The 18,445-nt window shown below is 52.3% G+C and overlaps 2 protein-coding genes across 7 annotated transcripts in view; both read left to right on the top strand.

Moving 5' to 3' along the window:
* The window catches only part of ARMH3 (armadillo like helical domain containing 3), a 125,182-nt gene extending 117,446 nt beyond the window's left edge, over positions 1-7,736 (top strand). For both annotated transcript variants that reach the window (XM_033066182.1, XM_033066183.2), the window contains exon 26: positions 5,348-7,736. In XM_033066182.1, the coding sequence (XP_032922073.1) occupies positions 5,348-5,440 (93 nt within the window). In that variant the 3' untranslated portion in view covers positions 5,441-7,736. The remainder of the gene's footprint in view (positions 1-5,347) is intronic.
* A 7,722-nt stretch (positions 7,737-15,458) lies between these two features.
* Positions 15,459-18,445, top strand: part of KCNIP2 (potassium voltage-gated channel interacting protein 2) — a 43,213-nt gene continuing 40,226 nt past the window's right edge. For 2 of the 5 annotated variants that reach the window (XM_033066780.1, XM_033066775.1), the window contains exon 1: positions 15,459-15,588. In XM_033066780.1, coding sequence (XP_032922671.1) covers positions 15,516-15,588 — 73 coding nt within the window. In that variant the 5' untranslated portion in view covers positions 15,459-15,515. Of the gene's footprint in view, positions 15,589-18,232; positions 18,368-18,445 lie in introns of those variants that run through there. The other 3 variants (XM_033066779.1, XM_033066781.1, XM_033066777.2) reach the window with 3 other exon arrangements.

Raw genomic sequence — 18,445 nt, 5'->3', positions numbered from 1 at the left:
CTGCAAGAGAAGACTGATGGTAGGAAGATCCACAAAAATTATAGAGCAAAGACAAAAATGAGTCTAAATAATTCAGGTTGGTAGTTATAATTCTTCAGCAAACCAGCTTGCTTACCTTGCTTCAGAGAGCCCTGATGGAACTTTTCTAGTCCAGCAGCCACATGAGTATGGAGGCAGTGTTTTTGTAGTGGCTGGTGTGTGAGGGAAGCCTCACTGTTGAATCATTACAGCTTCACCAAGGGGAAGGATCTCTAACTTTGGCAACCTTCTCCTCCAGTCTGAAAACGGAACATTTCTCCCAGCTTTGTACCTGCTGATTGATGAATAAATGATTGCTGCCTACTATGTCATGAGTCTCCATGAGTTTGGGCATGTTGTTGTGCATTCCTCTGTCAGCTCTGCTCCAGAACAGGCACCTGAATTGGTTTTGTTTCCTTTTACAGAATGCTTTTAACTGTCTTGGGATCATTCCAGCCCTGACATTGGGTAGTATATGGACAAAACCACTTGTAATTGCTTCTGTGCTGTTTTTCTGTGTTCTTTGTGCCTGTTTTTGTCTCTCTGGTCTGCAGTTTGACACAGCTTTCCTGGAATACATGCAAAGAAATTTGGCCATAGCCTTCCTATGACACAGGCTTCTTCTATTACTGTACCCTGGAAATAAGACACATTCGTGTTTTCTGTTGTCATCTGTTCTGTCCCAAGGGCTCCCACCCTCAGCCAGCATCTCCTTCCCCTTGGCCACATGACTGCTCTGCTTCCTGCATGTCCCACTTTCCACTTGGCCTGGCAGAAGCTCAGGCTGATCATGCCAATTGATTAAAATGACATTCTCAGTCCTATGATCATCACAGCCACAAAACACTTCAGCTAAAATTATTTTCTTCCTAGACTAATTTCCTATTTTTTTCAAAATCCCAATTTTGTATCATTTAAGAATCTGTTTGTCATAACCAGCCTGTCAATTCCCTTCGGAAAATTGCCCATCCAGGTACCCCTGGGACCCTCTCCTCAAGAGCATATAAAAGCTTGAATAATTACTGTATAAATGTGCTGATTTGACCCAGTTGTGAATCTGTTTAATCCACATCTCTAGATGCCCTGAGAATTGGGACCCTATTAAATGTTCTTTACTCACAGCTACAGAAAATCCCCTGCATTCCATTAAGCCGTTCCCTCAACACAGCGGGAAATGAACCTGATACGTTCTGATTTGTCTTCAGCAAATCCACTTGGCCTCCCGGCCTCCTTGCTCTGTTTTTCTCTAGGTGCACAGTAACTGATGGCTTTATTAATTGTTCAAACAGCTCATCAAAAAGGCCCTAATCTGCCCTGTCCTTCCCATAGCTCCTTCAAACCAGGTACTTGCTTTCTTTTTGTGAAGCTTCTGTTGCTGGTCTGATGTTGGATAATACCCCCCTACCCAGTGCTTGGTGTTTAACCTCTGAGGTTTGCAGGATTTCACGGAGGGGGCAGAGGGAAGTTGCTCCAATTCTCTTTGTGGGCTTGTACCAAAGGAGCAGGGCTGGTGATGAACTACAGGTTTCTGAGTTCACATTGATCCCGTCAGGTCTTCCTGGATAGGATCTGTTTGCAAATAATTCTTTCCAGATTCTGCCAGGGGTTCTTATCACTATCTGCAAATGTTTGCATCAAAGCAAACCCTTCTTGGGTGGGGAATGACACAGAGGAGACATTTTCCTTTTCAGCTGCCTTTTTATCTCTCTTTGCTCCCATTAAATAGGTGAGCAGAAGCTTCCCCAAGCCATTCTGGGGGCTCCTTTATGCTTAGAAATCTTGTTCTCACTCCTTTGACCTGCTTTGCTAATGCACTGCTTAGCTTCTCTTGCTTTGCCTCAGTGCTGCTCTGTCTTGCTAATCCCAAAGAAAAATCTGCTTTCTTCTCCCTTTCCCTTTACAAAGCAGTTTTCAAAGGCTGCGATACTGCGGCCACATTGCAGTGGAAGGTGATGTGCAGATTGTTTTATCAGCTGGGTTTTTTGGCATGTTGTGCTGCCTTTGAGGGGCTAAAGGAAGGAAGTTAGGAAGTTTTCTAACACTTTTTATTTCTTTTCCTTTGAAGCCTCAGGGATGTCATTTGAGGTCTGTGCAGCTTTGATAGAATGAATGGTTTAGATGTGAGCTTTTGGACCCTCACATTGCAGCTGGAGGAATGCATGGAAAGAGATTTCAGCATCTTTCCAAAACATTCACTGTCTTTGCAGTTAGGTTTCATCAGTCTCAACAGAGTCTGATTAGGGATTGATTTCTACAGGGGAAATTATATTAATTTGACTTTTAATTAAGTGTAGTAGTCAGTGTAAACCTTCTTCCCATTGTACAAATAATTTAAGGGCTGCTTGTTGATTAGGAATAGATTTAATTGACGAGACTTGCTGTGAGATAGGAGTGTTGATACAACCTTGCATACTTCCGGCTCTAATGACACAAAACTAGAACTTAATCATGTTTCCCCCCATGGTTAGTGCCCTTGTTTCATCCATTCTTTCATTTACACATCCTTCCACAGGTGATGTCAGCATTTTGTGCATTTCTCATTTCTTCAACATTTGTGGACTAATAGTAAGAAAACAATTTTAAAGTTTTTCTAGCCCTAATTCTGCACAATACTCTTTAGAGAAGCAAGTGAGAACACTTCTCTGCTTGTACTTCCTATCAGAATAAATGTTATAGCTCTGACCTTAATTTCTGCAGTTTTGGGGCCTTTGTGTAAGCCAGTCTGCAGAGATCTGGTGAATTCCAGCTGGCAGCCAGGCCTGGGTTGCCCACTGCACCAAGAACTAGGAGGAGTCCTGGGGTGTATCCTTATGGAGCAGCTTAGGTAGACGACAGGAAGCATCTGAAATTTATCCTTGTTACAGACTGACACCTCCCTGTGTAACTGTTTGGTCTTCCAACTCCAGAAGGGAGATGAGTTCCTTGTGCTGAGCCCTAGTGCTGGAGATAACTTGATTTAACTTTAATTTGAGCTATTCTTACCTTTTAAGCAGGTTGGCTCAGGCTGCCTGATTTCTCACAGCAGAAGAAATGCTGGGCAGGGATTTTTGTAAACGTCACTCTTGTGTGTTATCATGCCCACTCTTCTCCCCAGTTTGTGTTAAGGCAGATCTACATTCATCTAGACTGCTCTTAACCAAAGTTTGTGTCCAAAGCTTCTCTTGAAACCTGAAGGTGTCTTTAAATGAAACTAGCTCCACAGTAGTTTCAGGTGAACTCCTCCACTGCTTCACAGCCCATAGGTTTTAAAAGTGTTGCCTCTTTTCCTGTGTAAATCTTCTTTGTCTAAATTAGGCAGAGTATTTCTTACCCCATCCCTGGGGATCCAGATAAATATTACTCACTGTTCTCTTTCTGACCTCATTTTACATAATGGAGTGTGTTTGCTCTATTCCTCCTTCTCTTTGCAAACTAATCAGGCTAATTAATTTCTTGTGCTCTACCCCATAGCTACAATGTCTGCTAAACCCTGTGTTCTCATTGTGCCACTCCACCCTCACTTTCTGGGCTTGCAGAGACTCCTTCTTGGAGACCTTGATGTGTATCCAGGCTGGGAATCTTCTACTGCCAGTGCCTGACTCCTGGCAGCAGTTCCTGAGGCCAGGAGCTTATTACTGCTTGTACTTTGTGTTGCTGGGACCCACAGAAATGCTTTTAGTCAGAATAAGGATACTGGCTTACACTGCTTTTAGCATCTGCCCCTTTTCTTCAGGCAGTCATATTCCCCAGGGCAGAGAACTCCCCAAGCTCATTACTCATGTTCTTTCCTTCTTGTAAGAACTGACTAGATCACTGACACTGGAGCACTTGGTAGGACTGGGACCAAATCCTGCCACTGGGACTTCTGTGTCCTGGCAGCAGGACATCCCCGTGCCAACCAGTGTTCTGGAGAGCACTTGCAGTGGTGTTTAACACAGGGTACAATCGTAGTTACCTTGCAAGACGTAGTCTCAAGCTATTTGAGGATGGAGTTAAGTGAAAAGACACCTAAAGAAGAGAGTTGAGGGGCTGCTCCAAGGAAACAAAGATTCTTGAGGTCTCTGCCAAGCATCCTGATGAAGGACAGTTTTGTGGTTTCTGCAGATGACATAAAACTTTATCTTTCAGGGTAGACATCTTTGCTGGCATGCTCGGCTTGTTAGGGTATGTGCAATGGGGCTCATTGGGGTTCATTTCACAGTTTTCCCTTTTAACCTTCCAAGTTGTGATTCTCTTCCTTCTCTTACACATTCTGCCTTTTGGGTAGCTTTCTGCCCTTTCCATGTGTTTTTCTCACCAGGGTAGCAAGCAGGACCCTCGGCAGTGTGTGTGTGTATATGCATGTGCTCTTCCAGCCCCTGGTGTTGGATTCCTCATTATGCATCTGTATAATTCTTCCCCCAGTGCTTTTATAAAGCACAAAACACTAACCAGGTCAGCAACAACCTTGTTATCACAGGCTCTGAGTCTCTGGGAACTGTAATCCTGTTGTTTGGATGAGCTTGTGTCAGTTTTGCTTTCTGTCACTGCTGCACAGTCGCTGACACAGATGATGTTTGACTTTGTTTTCTCGTTGCCAAGTGCAGCTGAGACTGAGCCCAGTCTGGGGCCTGCATATTTGGCCAACGAGTCTGCAGGCACGATGGGGGAAGGGAAGCTGCTGTCAACAGGGCTACCCAGTTCCTCTTTGTACTCTGTGAGTGACCAGAAGTCTGGGTGTCATTGAGGGATAAAGGTGTCTCTTCTTCTGAGACAGTCAGTGAGCCAGCTGCATGTGTATGGCACTGGGAGTACACACAGCTGGCTCTGAACCCAGGCATTTCTGCCAGTCTGGATGATAATTTGTGTTTACAGCACAGTGGCATGGCCTCTGTCCTTTCCTTCAGTCTGTATCTTTGGCTCTGTGGGCTCTGGAGCAGGACAGAGGCCATGGCACTGCATTAATCCAGAAAATGCTCGCTGGCAGTCCAGTGGACATTGATAAAATATGATCTTTAAGCTTCAACCTGGGAGTGCTCACTTCCCCCATCTCTTTGTCCCAGAAGAGGAAACACATTAAAGCTCATGCAGCTACACAGAGCATCTTCTCCCATCCCCATCTCATTGGGAATTTACTCCTTGCTGGGATGTCACTGTAGACATTCCTGGTTTTCCAAGAAACAGCTGAACCCCTCAGCATTTCCTTGCTAGGCTGGAATCTCAGTGAGAGCTTGCTGCAGCAATTGCTGTGGAGCTGTAAATACAAAACAGCTTCATGCTGAGCATGGAGGTCAGCAGTGTCAAAGCTACCAGGCTCACGAGGAGCCGGGAAGAGTCCCGTGGCTTAAACATCTCATTTTGTTTCTGTCAGGTTCGCTCCATCAGCATCAACGTGAGGAAGAACCTTGCTTTCAACACGCTGAGCCAGGAGCTGCTGCTGAAGGAATTCTCCACGATCTCTTGAAGCGCGGACGCTGCCGCAGCGCCGGCGGAGCAGAGACGGGCCCGCGTGGGCAGGGACACCCCAGCTCTGCGGCCGGTCGCCCCTCGCCTCCTGCCTGCCGAAGGGACTGTGTTTCTTTTAGGGGAACGCCTTGCTGCTGTGTGTTTGATCCCAAAGGAATGTGTTTAAACAGAACTTGGGCTGAGGAGAGGTGATTGGCGTGTTGAGGAGGAAGCAGTTTTTTTATGGTGCCATGGGAGTGGGCAGCCATTCCTGTGACACAGCAATGGGAGATTCCCTCCACAGCCTCAGGGAAAATGCACTGGAAACCTTTGTAGCAGAGCTGGGGAGAGCTCACAACTGAAATAATAAAACCAGCCCAGCTGTGTGAAACTGTTCTGGGTAGAGATTGCTCACCTGCTCTATGGGGAAAGCTCTCTGGTGTCAGGTGAGGGCTGTTCTTTTCCATCAGCCTGGGTCAACGTGTCCTCCTGTAATGTAAGTCAAATCCATTGTGATCCCATTGGGAATGGTTTAGGATTATAAAACAGTTTCCCCAAGGAGCAGGCCTTGCTCACTGCTGTCTCCTGATGTCAGAAGGTGTCACTTCAACCAAGCCATTGGATTACTGGAGAAGGAGAAGCTTTGCCTCCAAGGCTGTTGGCTTATAGGGTCCAGTGTGAGCCAGTATACAAGAGTATGGATCATCAAACAGAGCACTTTGTTACTGGAGACCAGCTCTGCTTGGGGTCACTGTTGCTTCCAGTAGTCCCAGCTCGTCTGCTGTTCCTAAGGTAGATGGACATTTTTAGATGTTTGGTTTTCATGGGGCAGAGGACGGGCTGAATCCTTCTCCTCACTCACCTTATTGCCCATCAGAGACCGCTTTGCGACAATCCTCCTCTTCCTCACAGGAACATCTCCTTGCACATGTTTGCAGGTGCCTGGTAACCTTCATAAGTGAAGAGGTCTCCTGTTTTTCCCTTGTGTGTAGCACACAGTTAAAATGCATCTGGAGAAGTAGTGACTTCACTTTCTCACCCTCCTGTCTTCACCAAGCGACCTGCAGCCACGGTCTGCTGAGGGCTTCCTAAGGAAGAGCTCTGGGATGATGCTGTGGGGCACAGGCAGACCTTTCTGTTCCCAGAGCCGGTGCTTCAGAGGTGCCCAGATCTGGCAGAGCCTGTTCAGAGTGCTGTGTCAGGCTCCCAGCTCAGGAATACACAGCATAAACACCCGTTCCACACCTGTTTCCTGCTCATGCATTTTCAGCTCCCAGCAGTGTTGTTATGGTATTAGGATCTGGCCTGACTTGGTGGACTGAAGTAGAGAAGTTATTTACATCCCAGATCCACAGTTTTTTTGCCCTCCCCCCTAGAAAACAGGTGTTTTTTTTAAAAAGTGCCTAGTCCTGCTCTTAGCCTTGTAGGTTAGTGTGAGTAATGTGGATGTCATGCTCATTTACTACCATTTTTAGGCAAGGCTTTTTTCATGCTAATGTGCGTTAATTGTGTTAATGTTTCATCTTACCTGCTATGAGCATGGGAAACTGAAGGCTGTGTCCTTGGCCACCCACTGGGCACAACACCCCATGAAGTCCCTATGTTTTCCTTGGGAGCACTGGCTTCTCTCAGCAAATGATACTATTCCTCAGCAGGGAATTGTCTGGCTTTTAACAGCTAAGCCAGACATTTATTTGCTTTCTGCCATGCAAGTGTATGGGGATGTGTATGTGTCAGAGGAACGGTGCTTAGGAGAGCAAGCAAGCTGCAGAAAATCACTGCTTGAGAACAGGCCAGGACATGTAGAGGAGGCAGCTTCTCCACTGGAGAATGAGAAACAGTTGTTTGCAGAATGTGGTGCATGTCTGGGGGGAGATAGAGGGGGATTTCACCTCTGAGTGGGGAGTTCCTTCTCAAGGGGACTTGAGATGTATCTCCAGCATTGTGACTGTTGGAGCATTAAGTCATCCAGTTGTCCTCATGTCTCCTGTTCTCTGAGCCCATTTAGGCTGAGCCTAGACACATACGTGAGACAGTTTGGGATGAGTCTGCTTCTGACTCTGCAACCTCTGGAATTTTCAGCTTCTCCTCCCTCTGGGCTCAGCTATCCTGTCTCCCTGAGGATGCTCCCTTGCTGGGATGATCATAGAAGCCTAGGCATGTGTGAGATCAGTTCTTGAGCCCAGCCCTCATGCAAGTCTGAGCTGGGGAAGACTGTGATACATGTCCTCTTGTCACACTGTCACTGAACCAAGCACTGTAAATGGATGTACATACAAACCTAGAGCTCAATAAATAGCAGAGCCCTGCCTGTCCAGAGTGTGCACTGTTTGTCCTTCACAGGAGGGAGAGTGGGGTGGTTGTGGGAGTGGCCCTGTCACCATTTGGTGGCACACTGGCTGCAGCAGAGCTATCACCTGCCCTTGGGCTCTTCCTGCCTGTGCAGAGGGAGGTTGAGGGGCTGTACAGTGATCCTTGTCCTTGGTCCAGTCTGCAGGTACCATCCAGTAGTGAGCATCCTTCTTCCTCTTATGTGACTCTGGCTGGCGCTAAGGAAACCATGAGCAAGGCTGAGAGCCCAGGAGCAAGGGATGCAGGGACTGCCTGTGCATGGTGTGATGCTCTTTGTTGCTGGTGTCAGCAAACTCCTGCTCACAGATTCTGCTGCACGTGTGCCTGCTTTGTGAAACACCCTACTACTGTGTGTTTTGAGGCCAGCTTGAACTGAGCAGAAAATAATTTAAATCTTAATGTTCAGCTTCAGGATGTATATGACAGCCTCAAACTTTCCTATGTCTGATCTGAGCAGGTGAGTGTATTTTGTTATATCTAATTCATAACTCTCTCTGTTATTGGAAGAGCTGTTTCTGAGGCTTGGGGAGTGTGGGGAGAAGTCAGATTGCTACCTTTAAATTATGCAGCAGCTGCAGGGAGACAAATATTTTACAAAATAATGACCTAGAAGAGAATTGAATTTGAGCTAAACTTTGGAGGGAGTTCCTAAGAGTTGTTTTGTAAGTGCCACTGTGATATTTTTGATCTCTTTTTCCTTAGCTCTTACAGGTCTCACTTTTCATGCAGACTTGAGAGAGAGGCAGCTCCTCAGGAGCTGAGTCTTCCCTGCACGGGCCAGCAGCTCCAAATGGTGTTTTGTCTGTTCTTTAGAGCTGCCAGGAGCAGGTAGTAGCAACCCCTGATCATGTACAGCAGCCAGAGGGTAGGGTGCACCTTTGCCCACCTGCTGTATTTGGTTTGCAAACCTCTTTGTCCTCTTCCTTGTCATGGCTATTGCCTGCTCTGATCCCATATCCATGGCACAGGGGCCATCCTTCTGCAGGGTTGAGCTGTTTGTTGTGGGGTGCTTTTCTCTTCCTGCTTGAAGGATTGAACTCTCCCTGCTCTGGGGTCCTGCATAGTTATGTGGTGGATATCAGGAGGAGTCCTGGAAAGAGATGTCTCCTAGGCAGCACTTGCACAAGGGATCACCTCCAGTGTGCTCCACCTGCTTCCCCACGCTTCTCAGGGTGGAGCTGCTCTTTCCTAGCTCCCATTCCAGTACAGGGCAGGCTGAGGGAGTGGCTGTTCCTTTGCCAAGTCACAACTGGCACAGTGTGTATTGGGATGCTGTGTGGCCAGCAGTCAATGGTAAGACTTACAGCTGGCTTTTGGCACTCAAAGTGACGTGTGTCAGCACTGAGGCCTTTTGGGATTTTCATTTCCTGTAGGGCTTTGTTTTTCCTTTTGGTACTTGTTGGTATGAGCAGGGTTGTGCTGGTCAGAAGTATGATGGATTTTTTTTTTTAGCAGATGAGCCTCTTTCCTGAAAGGAAAGAGGTAAAGCCCAGCTTTGGGAAGTATAGAAATCCAAAGGGGCCAGGATCAGATGTGATTTTCCCCTTGTGGCAATTTAATAATGCCTATGCTGATGCTTTCGGGGGGAGAGCAGACAGAAAAATAAGTGATGAATGGAAGTCTGGACCAGGAGTCTAGAGAAGGGCTGTTGCAAGGTTGGTGGGACCTGGAGGCACCTTGGGCTGCTGAGTCCTTCACGCTGGTCAGAACCAGGTGGTTCTCCCCACCTACAGCACAGTCTGGTTGTGCCCAGGGGGACACTGATCAGGCAGAGGGGTGATTCCCAAATACATGATAGGCAGCACCCATGCGGGAGCACTGCTGAATGCTGTTATCTTTCTAAAGCTTCTTTGGGCCACCCTGGCAAGTGCTCAGGGATGCAGACCTCAGATCTCTGACCCAGCATGGTTGTCACCCCTCAAGGTTGTGACTGCCTGCAAAGAGAGATGCTCAAGATGGGGCTTCCCCAGCCTCTGACCTGCAGCTGCCCACACACCACTCAGGACTAGCAGCTGGTGCCCAGAGGAGCCCCTGCTGTCCAGGACAGAACGGGACTCCCCTGGAGCCCCGAACATCTCCATACATCCCAGAGGGCCAGAACAAGCACAGGGTCCTGTGCTGTCCTCTCCCAGCTTGGCAGCTGCCAGAGCACAGATTGGGCCATGCTCTGCAGCCTCTGCTCTCTATACTGTCCCTCCAGGGCTAATTGAATCATGTGGCTGGAAATTGAATCCAATTGAATAGATTAAATGAGCCGGGCTTGCCTCTCACTGCAGCACAGCTCAGAGCCTTGCCAAGGTGCTGCCAGAGGCTGGGAGCTCCCAGGAGTCCCATAGGGGCAGGAAGGGGCTGGGGAGGCTGCTGGGAGATGGACACCCACTGTGCTGGGCTGCTGCTCCAGCTCTGCTGTCACAGATGAACCCTCAGCCATTCCTCAGTGATGTGCAGCCTGGCTGTGTCCCAGGGCCCACAGGTCACTCTGCTACAGGCATACAGAGGTTGGGTTGGCTCGTTTCCCTTCTGAAGCAATTAATGACTAATTAGCTGGAGCTCCCCTGCCCCAAAGTTCAGCCAGTGTACAGGGGCTGGGATGCTCTAATGACCTGTGGCTGCTCAGGAGTTCCAATCCTGTTGTTCCCCCAGCCTACAAGTGGAGCAAGTGTAGCAGCAGCACCCACCTACACACCCCAGCCCCATGCCCTGCTTGTGGCCCCTCTCCTGCAACCATTGCCAGGCCAGTGGGATGGGATAGGGATAGGGAATGGGATGGGCAGCTGAGAGCAGAGTGGTGAGACCACACTTACAGCAGAGACATCTCCTCCCAGGGAGGTGAGCTCGGGCACAAGGCCCTGCCCTGGCAGAGCAGGAGGACACGTGTCCGCCGTGTGGACTCACTCATGACAGAGGTGCACATCTGTTCTCACAGCAGACCTGAGCTGCTGAAAGAGTCCCTGGTGTGGCATCCAGCATGGCATAAATGAAGGTTGGAAATAGTATCTAGTTCCTCTTTAATTAAAACCTGAGCCCACAGGCACTGAGCACACAAACATAAGACGCTTTATAATGCTGGGAGGGCTTGTGAGACTCAGGGTATGTCCTGAGCCCAGGAATGCTCCAATCTCCATTCCCCAGACCAAGTCTTTTGTTCACACCGATTTTGTATCTGTTATGCAGAAGTGGCAAAGAAATATTCTGGGTGGACACAGAGCCCCCCTTCAGCCCACCCAGCACGGAGGCCACGCTGGGGAATCCCTCCTTGCTGGAGGCATAAGCAGAGGCAGGTGACTGGCTTTCGAGGATACAGTGTGATGCAAAGTCCTTTCTGCCTTCTGCACACCCAGATTTCTCACACCTGCTAGTTTGCATTTGAGAGAAGAGTTTCCCTTCTTCCTGCAGCATTCCTGCTTGCAAGGCTCTCCCAGCAGCTTGCAGCATCATCTGTTCCTCCTCCAGCTTTGCAAGATTTTTCAGCAGCTGAAATTCCCCTCCGGGTCTGAATCTCGCAGTGGCTCTCACCTGCCCAAGTGTCCTCTGCAGAGTGGCTTAGTGGAGATGGGAGCAGCCCACCCCTGTGTGTGTCCTGGCTGATGTCCCCATGGGGCATCACCTCCCAAGGACCTGCTGGTCTACTGTAGCTGTTCCAAGACCCCAGAGCCCCATCTCCCTGCAGAGTCCAAGGCGCTCCTCTTGGTCTCCCAGATCCATTTCCTCTGCAGATGTAGTAAATATTGTGGTTTATTCCTCAGTGAGGCCATTTGCCCTGCCTGGAGCCCTCCCCGGACACTTGCATGGCCATGAACATCCCTGCTCCAGACTGCTCATCTCCATCGGCTGGCATGTTTGCAAGGGGTGAAGCTGGTTTAAGGAGTTCCTGATTGCCCTCTGTCTCTGCAACCAGTCCCTGGGTGCTGCCTGGGAACCCTCTCTGCTGTGGAAGCAGAGCTGTCCCTTGTTGCCAAGTGTAAATCTGAGCCCAGAGACACCAGGTGCCCACAGCCAAAATAGGACTAATGGCATCTGCTGGGAGCTCATCCTGAGGACTGCTATTGATGATCGTGGCTTTAAAATACTGTTAACAGTGGATAAAGCACCGTGATTTCAAGCATTCAACAATTACATCTCTGTTTGAAATTTCCTAAAGATAGGATCAGACTCCTGAGTCCTGCTCTCTGCTTTTTCGATAGAACTAATAAGAATGCAGATATGCAATTAGAGAGTGTGCAGGCTCGTAGGACAGATCAATGCCTTGTAGTTACCTAATGAAGTGTTAAATTATGCCTTTCCCTCTCACTGTCCCCAGTCACACCCACCCCAGGCTGCTTGCAGAGAGCCTCGGGGAGAGCTCCCTGCATTCCTCTGCCCCTGAAGTGCAGACCCAAGCACTCCTCACTCCTCCCCAGGGTCATCTTCTGTGGTTTGGGACTGTCTTGGTTTTGTGCTGAGCCTAGGGTTTTCAGCAGGGGAGAGTAGCGACTTGTGGCCCCAGAGCTGGGGTGTCCCAGCAGGGAGCAGAAGGCACAGATGAGCGGAAGAATCAGTCCAGTGTTGTAGGGTGATGTCCTGTCCATGCTTTCCAGCCCTTCCCACCCTAAGTGTCATTCCTGGCTGCAGCTTCACTGCCTGGGGAGCAGCAGTAATCCAGTGCAGATGTTCCTCATCAAAGCTTTCCTGTCTCTGACAGGGTGACAGACAGGCCCCTTAGGGAACATGCCTTGTGCAGTATGAATGGGTGATTTCCATCATGAGGGTGTCTGAGTGGTCCCAGGGACACCCTGTCTCCTAGAGGCACACAGCCTGGGGTGCACCTCATGGGGCAGCACCATTTGCACCCCCAGCCTGTCTCTCTCCATGCATTTCCTACTGATCCCACCCCTCTGCTGGCTGTGCCAAGCCCTGGGTATGGTTTACATGGCCCTGTTTCTCTCATGGCTCTCTGCTGCTGTTGCAAAGGTAAGTTTGGAGACCTGAGTGCATCCACAAGACCCCTGCCTGCCCCAGCAGGCTCGATCCATCCACCTGCCTGCCCTCCGCGCTTCCCTGGGCTTTAGAGTATGGGTTTCATGGTTAGCTGTGCCTGTGGAGCTTGTGCCGTGTGCTGGTGATCTAGAGCATGCCCTTCCTCCCAGTTACCCCTTGTAACTGGGATCTGGATTCTCAGGAGCTGACAGAGCTCGTTCTGTCCTCTGGAAATAGTTAATACAGTGACATCTTCTGCAGTGCAGACTACCAGCCCTGCCTGCAGCTGGCTCCTGCCCATCCTGAACCTGCTGATTGCTTTTGAGGTGAATGTGGCCAGCAGCAGCCAGGCTGCACAAGGCACGCTTTGATTAAACCCTCAGACACTGCTTAGGTGATTTTCCTCAGCCTGGCCCAGTCTCTTTGCATCTGCTGCACATCCCAGTGAGATTGAGACGTATGGCAAGGGATGCTCAGTGTTCTGGGGTGACTTTGCAGCCATGCCTGTCCCTGTCCAGACATGTTCACTGGGGCATCTCTGCACCCAGTGCACCCACAGCAGGGCACCTGTCTGGGTCTGGACAAGAGGGCAGAGACCAGCCCCATTCCTGCCTCTCCTACCCTGGCAACCTGCAGACCCCCAGGTCCCAGTGCCCAGAACACTTAGGGGAGGACGTTGTATTTTTCCCAAGCAGAGAAAGGCTCAGAGGCTGTGAATCCTGGCAGAATGCCCAGCCCTCATGTCTGCTAAGGAAAGGAGCTGTAACCAGCAATCAAGTGAGTTGTGTTCCCCTTTTTCTACACTGTGGGGAGGGTGGGATAAGTCAGCCTGGGCCTGGGGCTGCTGCCATCCTACCTTGTGGTACCCACCAGCTTCCCCCCTCTCCCCAGCCTGGCAAAGCATCTCTTGCTTGCCTGCCGGAATAGGAGCACTTAGCTAGGATAAAAATAGCCATGTTTGCCTCCCAATGGACCAGGGATGGCAGAAGGTGAAAACTTCCCTGTGCAGCTCTGCTGGGCTTGCCACATCTGTAGCAGAATGGACCCCAATGAAGGTGAAATTGCTGGATGAGCTTGGGCATGGATCAAAAAGTGCTCCCAATGTACTTCCCTGGGACACTGCTGCTCCCCAAGGGCAGCCAAGAAAACGTGGCCAAGCACGTGGTGGAAAGGTTGGAGGGGGGAGGTTGAGGAGGCCAGGGAGCAGCAGGATGGACAAGCCCACAAGTGCAGGGGGTCTATGGGCTGGCCAGACTCCAGCTTTGCTTGTCAGGCTGAGCAGAGGGGGCACTGCCGGAGCTGTCCCGGGAGTTCCCCTCCAGCCAGTCAGCAAGCAGGCTCCGTGCATTGGCCGGGCCACAGGGAGGGCTGGGGGAATGTGTTTAGTTCTCCAAGCATTTCTCCACTGCGTTTTCCTTGCTAAATGGCTCTTATTTTTAGATCCAGGCAGTTGCTAAGCATCACTGCCTCGCTAAGGCGGCTTCTTTCATGGCTTGACACCAAAGCACGCTGACAACACGCTGCCTCGTGAGCATGGCCCTCCCTCCTTGCTGATCTGGATTCCCTTCTGCCCTGCGGCTCCTGTGTGCCGGGCTGGCACAGGGATCGGGAGGGATGCTTTGCCTCCTCCCGCAGCCCCTGCTCTCCTCTCTCTCTGCATGGGTGAGAAAATAAAGGGAGGAGCGCTGGGAAGCGATGGGAGCTTGACAGCTCCTGAGATGTGCCCAGGACCCCTGTCATGGTGCAGTCAGTACTTAGGCAGTAGCATGAATAAAGTCCCTGGCTTTGTCCATGGAGGGGACTCCAGCACAGTCTGCATCCCCCGGGGATGACATCGTGCACAGATGGCAACAAATAACCAAGGGCAGCAGCGGGACGTCAAGTTCCCAGTGCCAGATGTACCGGTGGGCTGTGAGCTCCTCTCTTGGCAGCACCGAGCCTCTGAAGCCTCCCCAAGTATGCTGCTGCTTCACCCTTTCCCTAGGGCTGTAGGAGATGGGGTAAAATCCTGCTAAAGACTCCAACCCTGCATGGGAAGCCATGCTCGGGGTGGGGACGGCGGTGGGACCCGTTTCTGTGCCTAGCTGCAGGCAGGGGGACCTGGCCGCCCTTCCCACACTTCTCCTGCGTCTCTTGACCCCTGCCCGTGCCCTCCGTCTCGCACCGATTTCTCATCCAGCTTTTCCCCCCAGGCGGAGATGTAACAGCCCCGCGGGACCGGGCAGGTCCCAGGCGCAGCCCGGCATGGGCACTGGCACGCAGGGCTCGGGGAACCCTCGCTCCCCCGCCGCGGGCTGCGGGGCTCTGCGCCCCTCCTGCCCCACGCCTTCTCCATCTCTGTCCCCTTCTCCGTCCCTGCGCGGTGCCTGATGCCCGGGGCTCTCCCGAACCGCCGGAGACCGCACCTCGGCGCAGTCCGGAGCAGCTCTTTCCTCCTCTTCCCGGGAGCGTCCCCGCTCTCCGCCCCCCGCCCGTGCCTCAGTTTCCCCGCGGCGGCGGGGCCGGGCTGGCGGTTCCCGGGAAGAGGCGGGGAAGGACGAGAGGGAGGGGGCGGCCGTGCCCAGCCCCGGCGGCGGCGGGGACCGGGGCGGCTGCGCGCTCCTGCTGCCGTGCCGAGCCGTGCCGAGCCGAGCCGAGCTCCCGGCACCGCCGGCCCCTTGCCACTGGCGCGCTGAGCGGCGCGGGCGGCGGGGCGGGGGGAGGCGGCGGCCGCGGGCAGCCCCTGCCCGCCGGCGCAGCCCGTGCGCCCCGTCGCCGTTCCCCCCGCCGCTCGGCGGGGCGGGAAGATGCGGAGCAAGGGCAGGAAGGAGAGCCTGTCCGACTCCCGCGACCTGGACGGCTCCTACGACCAGCTGACGGGTGAGTGCCGCCGCCGGGGAAGGTGCAGCAGCCGCTCGGAGCACGGCGCGGGGCGGTCCCGGGCACCCGCTTCCAGCCCCGCTGAGCCCCGCTCCCTGCCCGCTCCGCTTCGCCGCACGCCCTGCTCGGGGACAGGGGGAACGGCCGCGACCCCGGCGCTGGAGCAGGGGGACAGTCCCGACCCCCGGGGGGAGGATGGTCTGGGAGCGATAGGGCTGATCCCAGCGTGCAGAGATTGTCCCGAGTCAAAGAAAAGGCCCTGGACCCTGGACGGGGCGTTGAACGCTTGGATCGCTTTTGGCCGCCCCCCAAGTTCACATTCCCTCTCTGTTACATCCAAGCCCCTCGGGACACCAGAGTCTGGCGCTGGGATCTCTCTGCCATGCCTTGAGCCCCCGCTGCACCCTGGGGTGGCACAGCAGCAGCCCGGCAGTAGGTTCCCCAGGGAGGACAGGCGCACTCCGCTCAGAAAACCCCAGCAGCACCACGGTGCCTGGTGTCTTCACCCATCACCCAATGTCCCCTAGAGCATCCCTTGAGACGTCCTGCCTCTGGATGGGATAGCTGTGCGACAGGGAGGATTAACACGACCCATTTGTGACCTGTTGTATTCCCCTTCATCCTCTGCCCCCTCAGGGAATTGCCGAGCATCCCACATCCCACAGCATCCGTTCATCCGTCACACCTCATCTTCCACTGTCCGATAGGGAAGCAGCTGGGCTGGAGCTGGCAACACCCCTCCTTCCCCACGTGCTCTCCACAGGCCAAATCCTGTCTCCTTTCAGGGCCTCTGTCGCAGCAGCTGTGAAATGGGGCAGCAGTTCCTACCTGCCTCCTGGGACCCACGATGGAGCTGAGCCTTTCCGTAGCCGGTGGGGTTCGGTGTCCTTGTGCTGCAGGCACTGTTGGTTGTTCCCAGGCGTCTTCCCTGAGTCTCAGTGATGCTTTTCCTGCCGAAGTCTGGGGTGGATTTCAGGATTTGCTCTAGAATTTCAAATAGGTGGTGGTGATAGCAGAGCAGGACCTCTGCTCTGCTTTCCTGAACAGCCCCACACATGGGAAATGCTGCTTACTGTCTGCCCAAACGTGCTGCAGGGAAGATATTTTTGAGCTGTGTAGGAACTTGGAGCCCACCCACAACTTTTGGTTTCTCCGGTAACTTTAAAATGTCCATATGGATTTAAATCAAATCAAAGTTAAAAATAAATTTGAGTCTCTCCAAGACTGAGACCTTTTATGCCTGGGCTTACCTCTGAGCCAGCTGTGCAGCAAGAACCTGAATGCGTGGAGCTGTGCCACCATGCAAGTCCCTGCCTGCAGGGATGGGGCTTTGGGGAAGCCTTTGGGGAATAAGGCTGGAAATATCTACCCCATTTCCCAGGGTGAGAAACAGGCCCTGTAGGGCATGTCACTCATTTCCCATCGTTGTCAAGTCAGTGAACTGCTAGGGCAGAGCCTGCAGTAGCCCCACGGAGGAGAGGGAGCTGGTCCCAGTGGCAGTGATTTCCCCTGCGCTGGCTGAACGCACTGAAGCTGAACCCCCACCATGGAGGGAAAGTTGTCTCTCCCAGAAAGTGTGGAAGTGATGCAGGTAGGAGAGGGGATGCAAGCTTAACTCTTGGGAGGGTTTACTAGCTTGACTCCATACCTTCTAACCTGGTCTTGGCTCTCCTAATATCCTGGAGATGTGGTGAGGAACTGGGACCTTCATAGGGCTGTAGCAAAGCCCTGGGGTGAAGCTGGCAGTGCCTGTGTGGGCTTAGTCTCTATCTGCAGATGGGAGGGTTGCCACTGGCACCTGCTGTTTGGTAGCTCAGCTTTGCTTGGGGTCAAGCAGGAGCTGTTCAGGGTGTTCCTGCAGCTTTGGAGACCCCCATCCATCAGGATGTGTCAGAGTTTAGAGGACATCTGCCATGCAAGAGCTGTTAACCAAGAGATGATTTGGTGTCAGGCAAGACGACAGCCCCATAGCAGCTGCAGTGACGGCTGGTGTGTGCAGGGACAGCAGTCAGTCCTGCTGCCTCCCCATCACTGCCTGAAATCAGGGGTGAGAGCAATGTGATCCCCACCTGTGCATGCCCAGAGAAGCGTTAGCAACCCCACTTCCAGGGGGAGAGGGGCTAAACTGGAAGCAGGACCCCCAGCCACACTCAGGGTAGAAACACTCCACAATGCCCACTCATTCATAAATTTAAAAAGCTGTCAAAAATGAGGGTGCAGTGAGAATCCACACTCCCTGCGGTGCCTCCAGCGATGCCCAGCTGCCCCGGCTCTGTGGGCACGTGGATGTGTGTGTGAGAGGCCCGAGTGAATGAGAGCTGCCTGCGTGTGAGCAGTGGGGAGAGCTGCAGCGCTCCCTGTGCCGGGGGAGTGCAGGCAGGCTGTGCTGGGGCCAGCCGGGGTGGACCCTGCCTGTGCTGGCCCTGATTTGTGGCATGGGGCAAGGGCAGGAAGCAGCCCTGCCTGCTGAGCCTGCAGCTGGGCACTCACCTGGGTGTTAAGGAGAGAAACGTTTAGGTTACAACACCAGGAAATTAAACTGGTCCATTTCTGGGATATTTAGATGACGCTAGCGAGAAATAAAAGCCATCCATAAATTACATTATTCCTCCAGCCTCTAATGGCATGAGCGATTAGTGTGCAAGCAGAGCGCAGAGCCAGTGTCTCAGGACTGGTCTGGCCATGGCTCTCCATCCAGAAGAAATGAGAATCCAGAGACACTTTGTCCCAAGGAGTGCAGTTCCCGCATCCCTGGCCCTGAATGCTGGCTTTCTGAGAGGTGAGTGAGCTTGGAGGAGGGTTTCCCTCCTGCCTGATGCTCCACAGGGATGTGTGGGCATCAGGGCTGCCTTAGCTC

This window comes from Catharus ustulatus, chromosome 8 (assembly GCF_009819885.2).
Source record: "Catharus ustulatus isolate bCatUst1 chromosome 8, bCatUst1.pri.v2, whole genome shotgun sequence".
Classification (NCBI taxonomy): Eukaryota; Metazoa; Chordata; class Aves; order Passeriformes; family Turdidae; genus Catharus; species Catharus ustulatus.
This window is presented reverse-complemented; position numbering and strand designations above follow the sequence as displayed.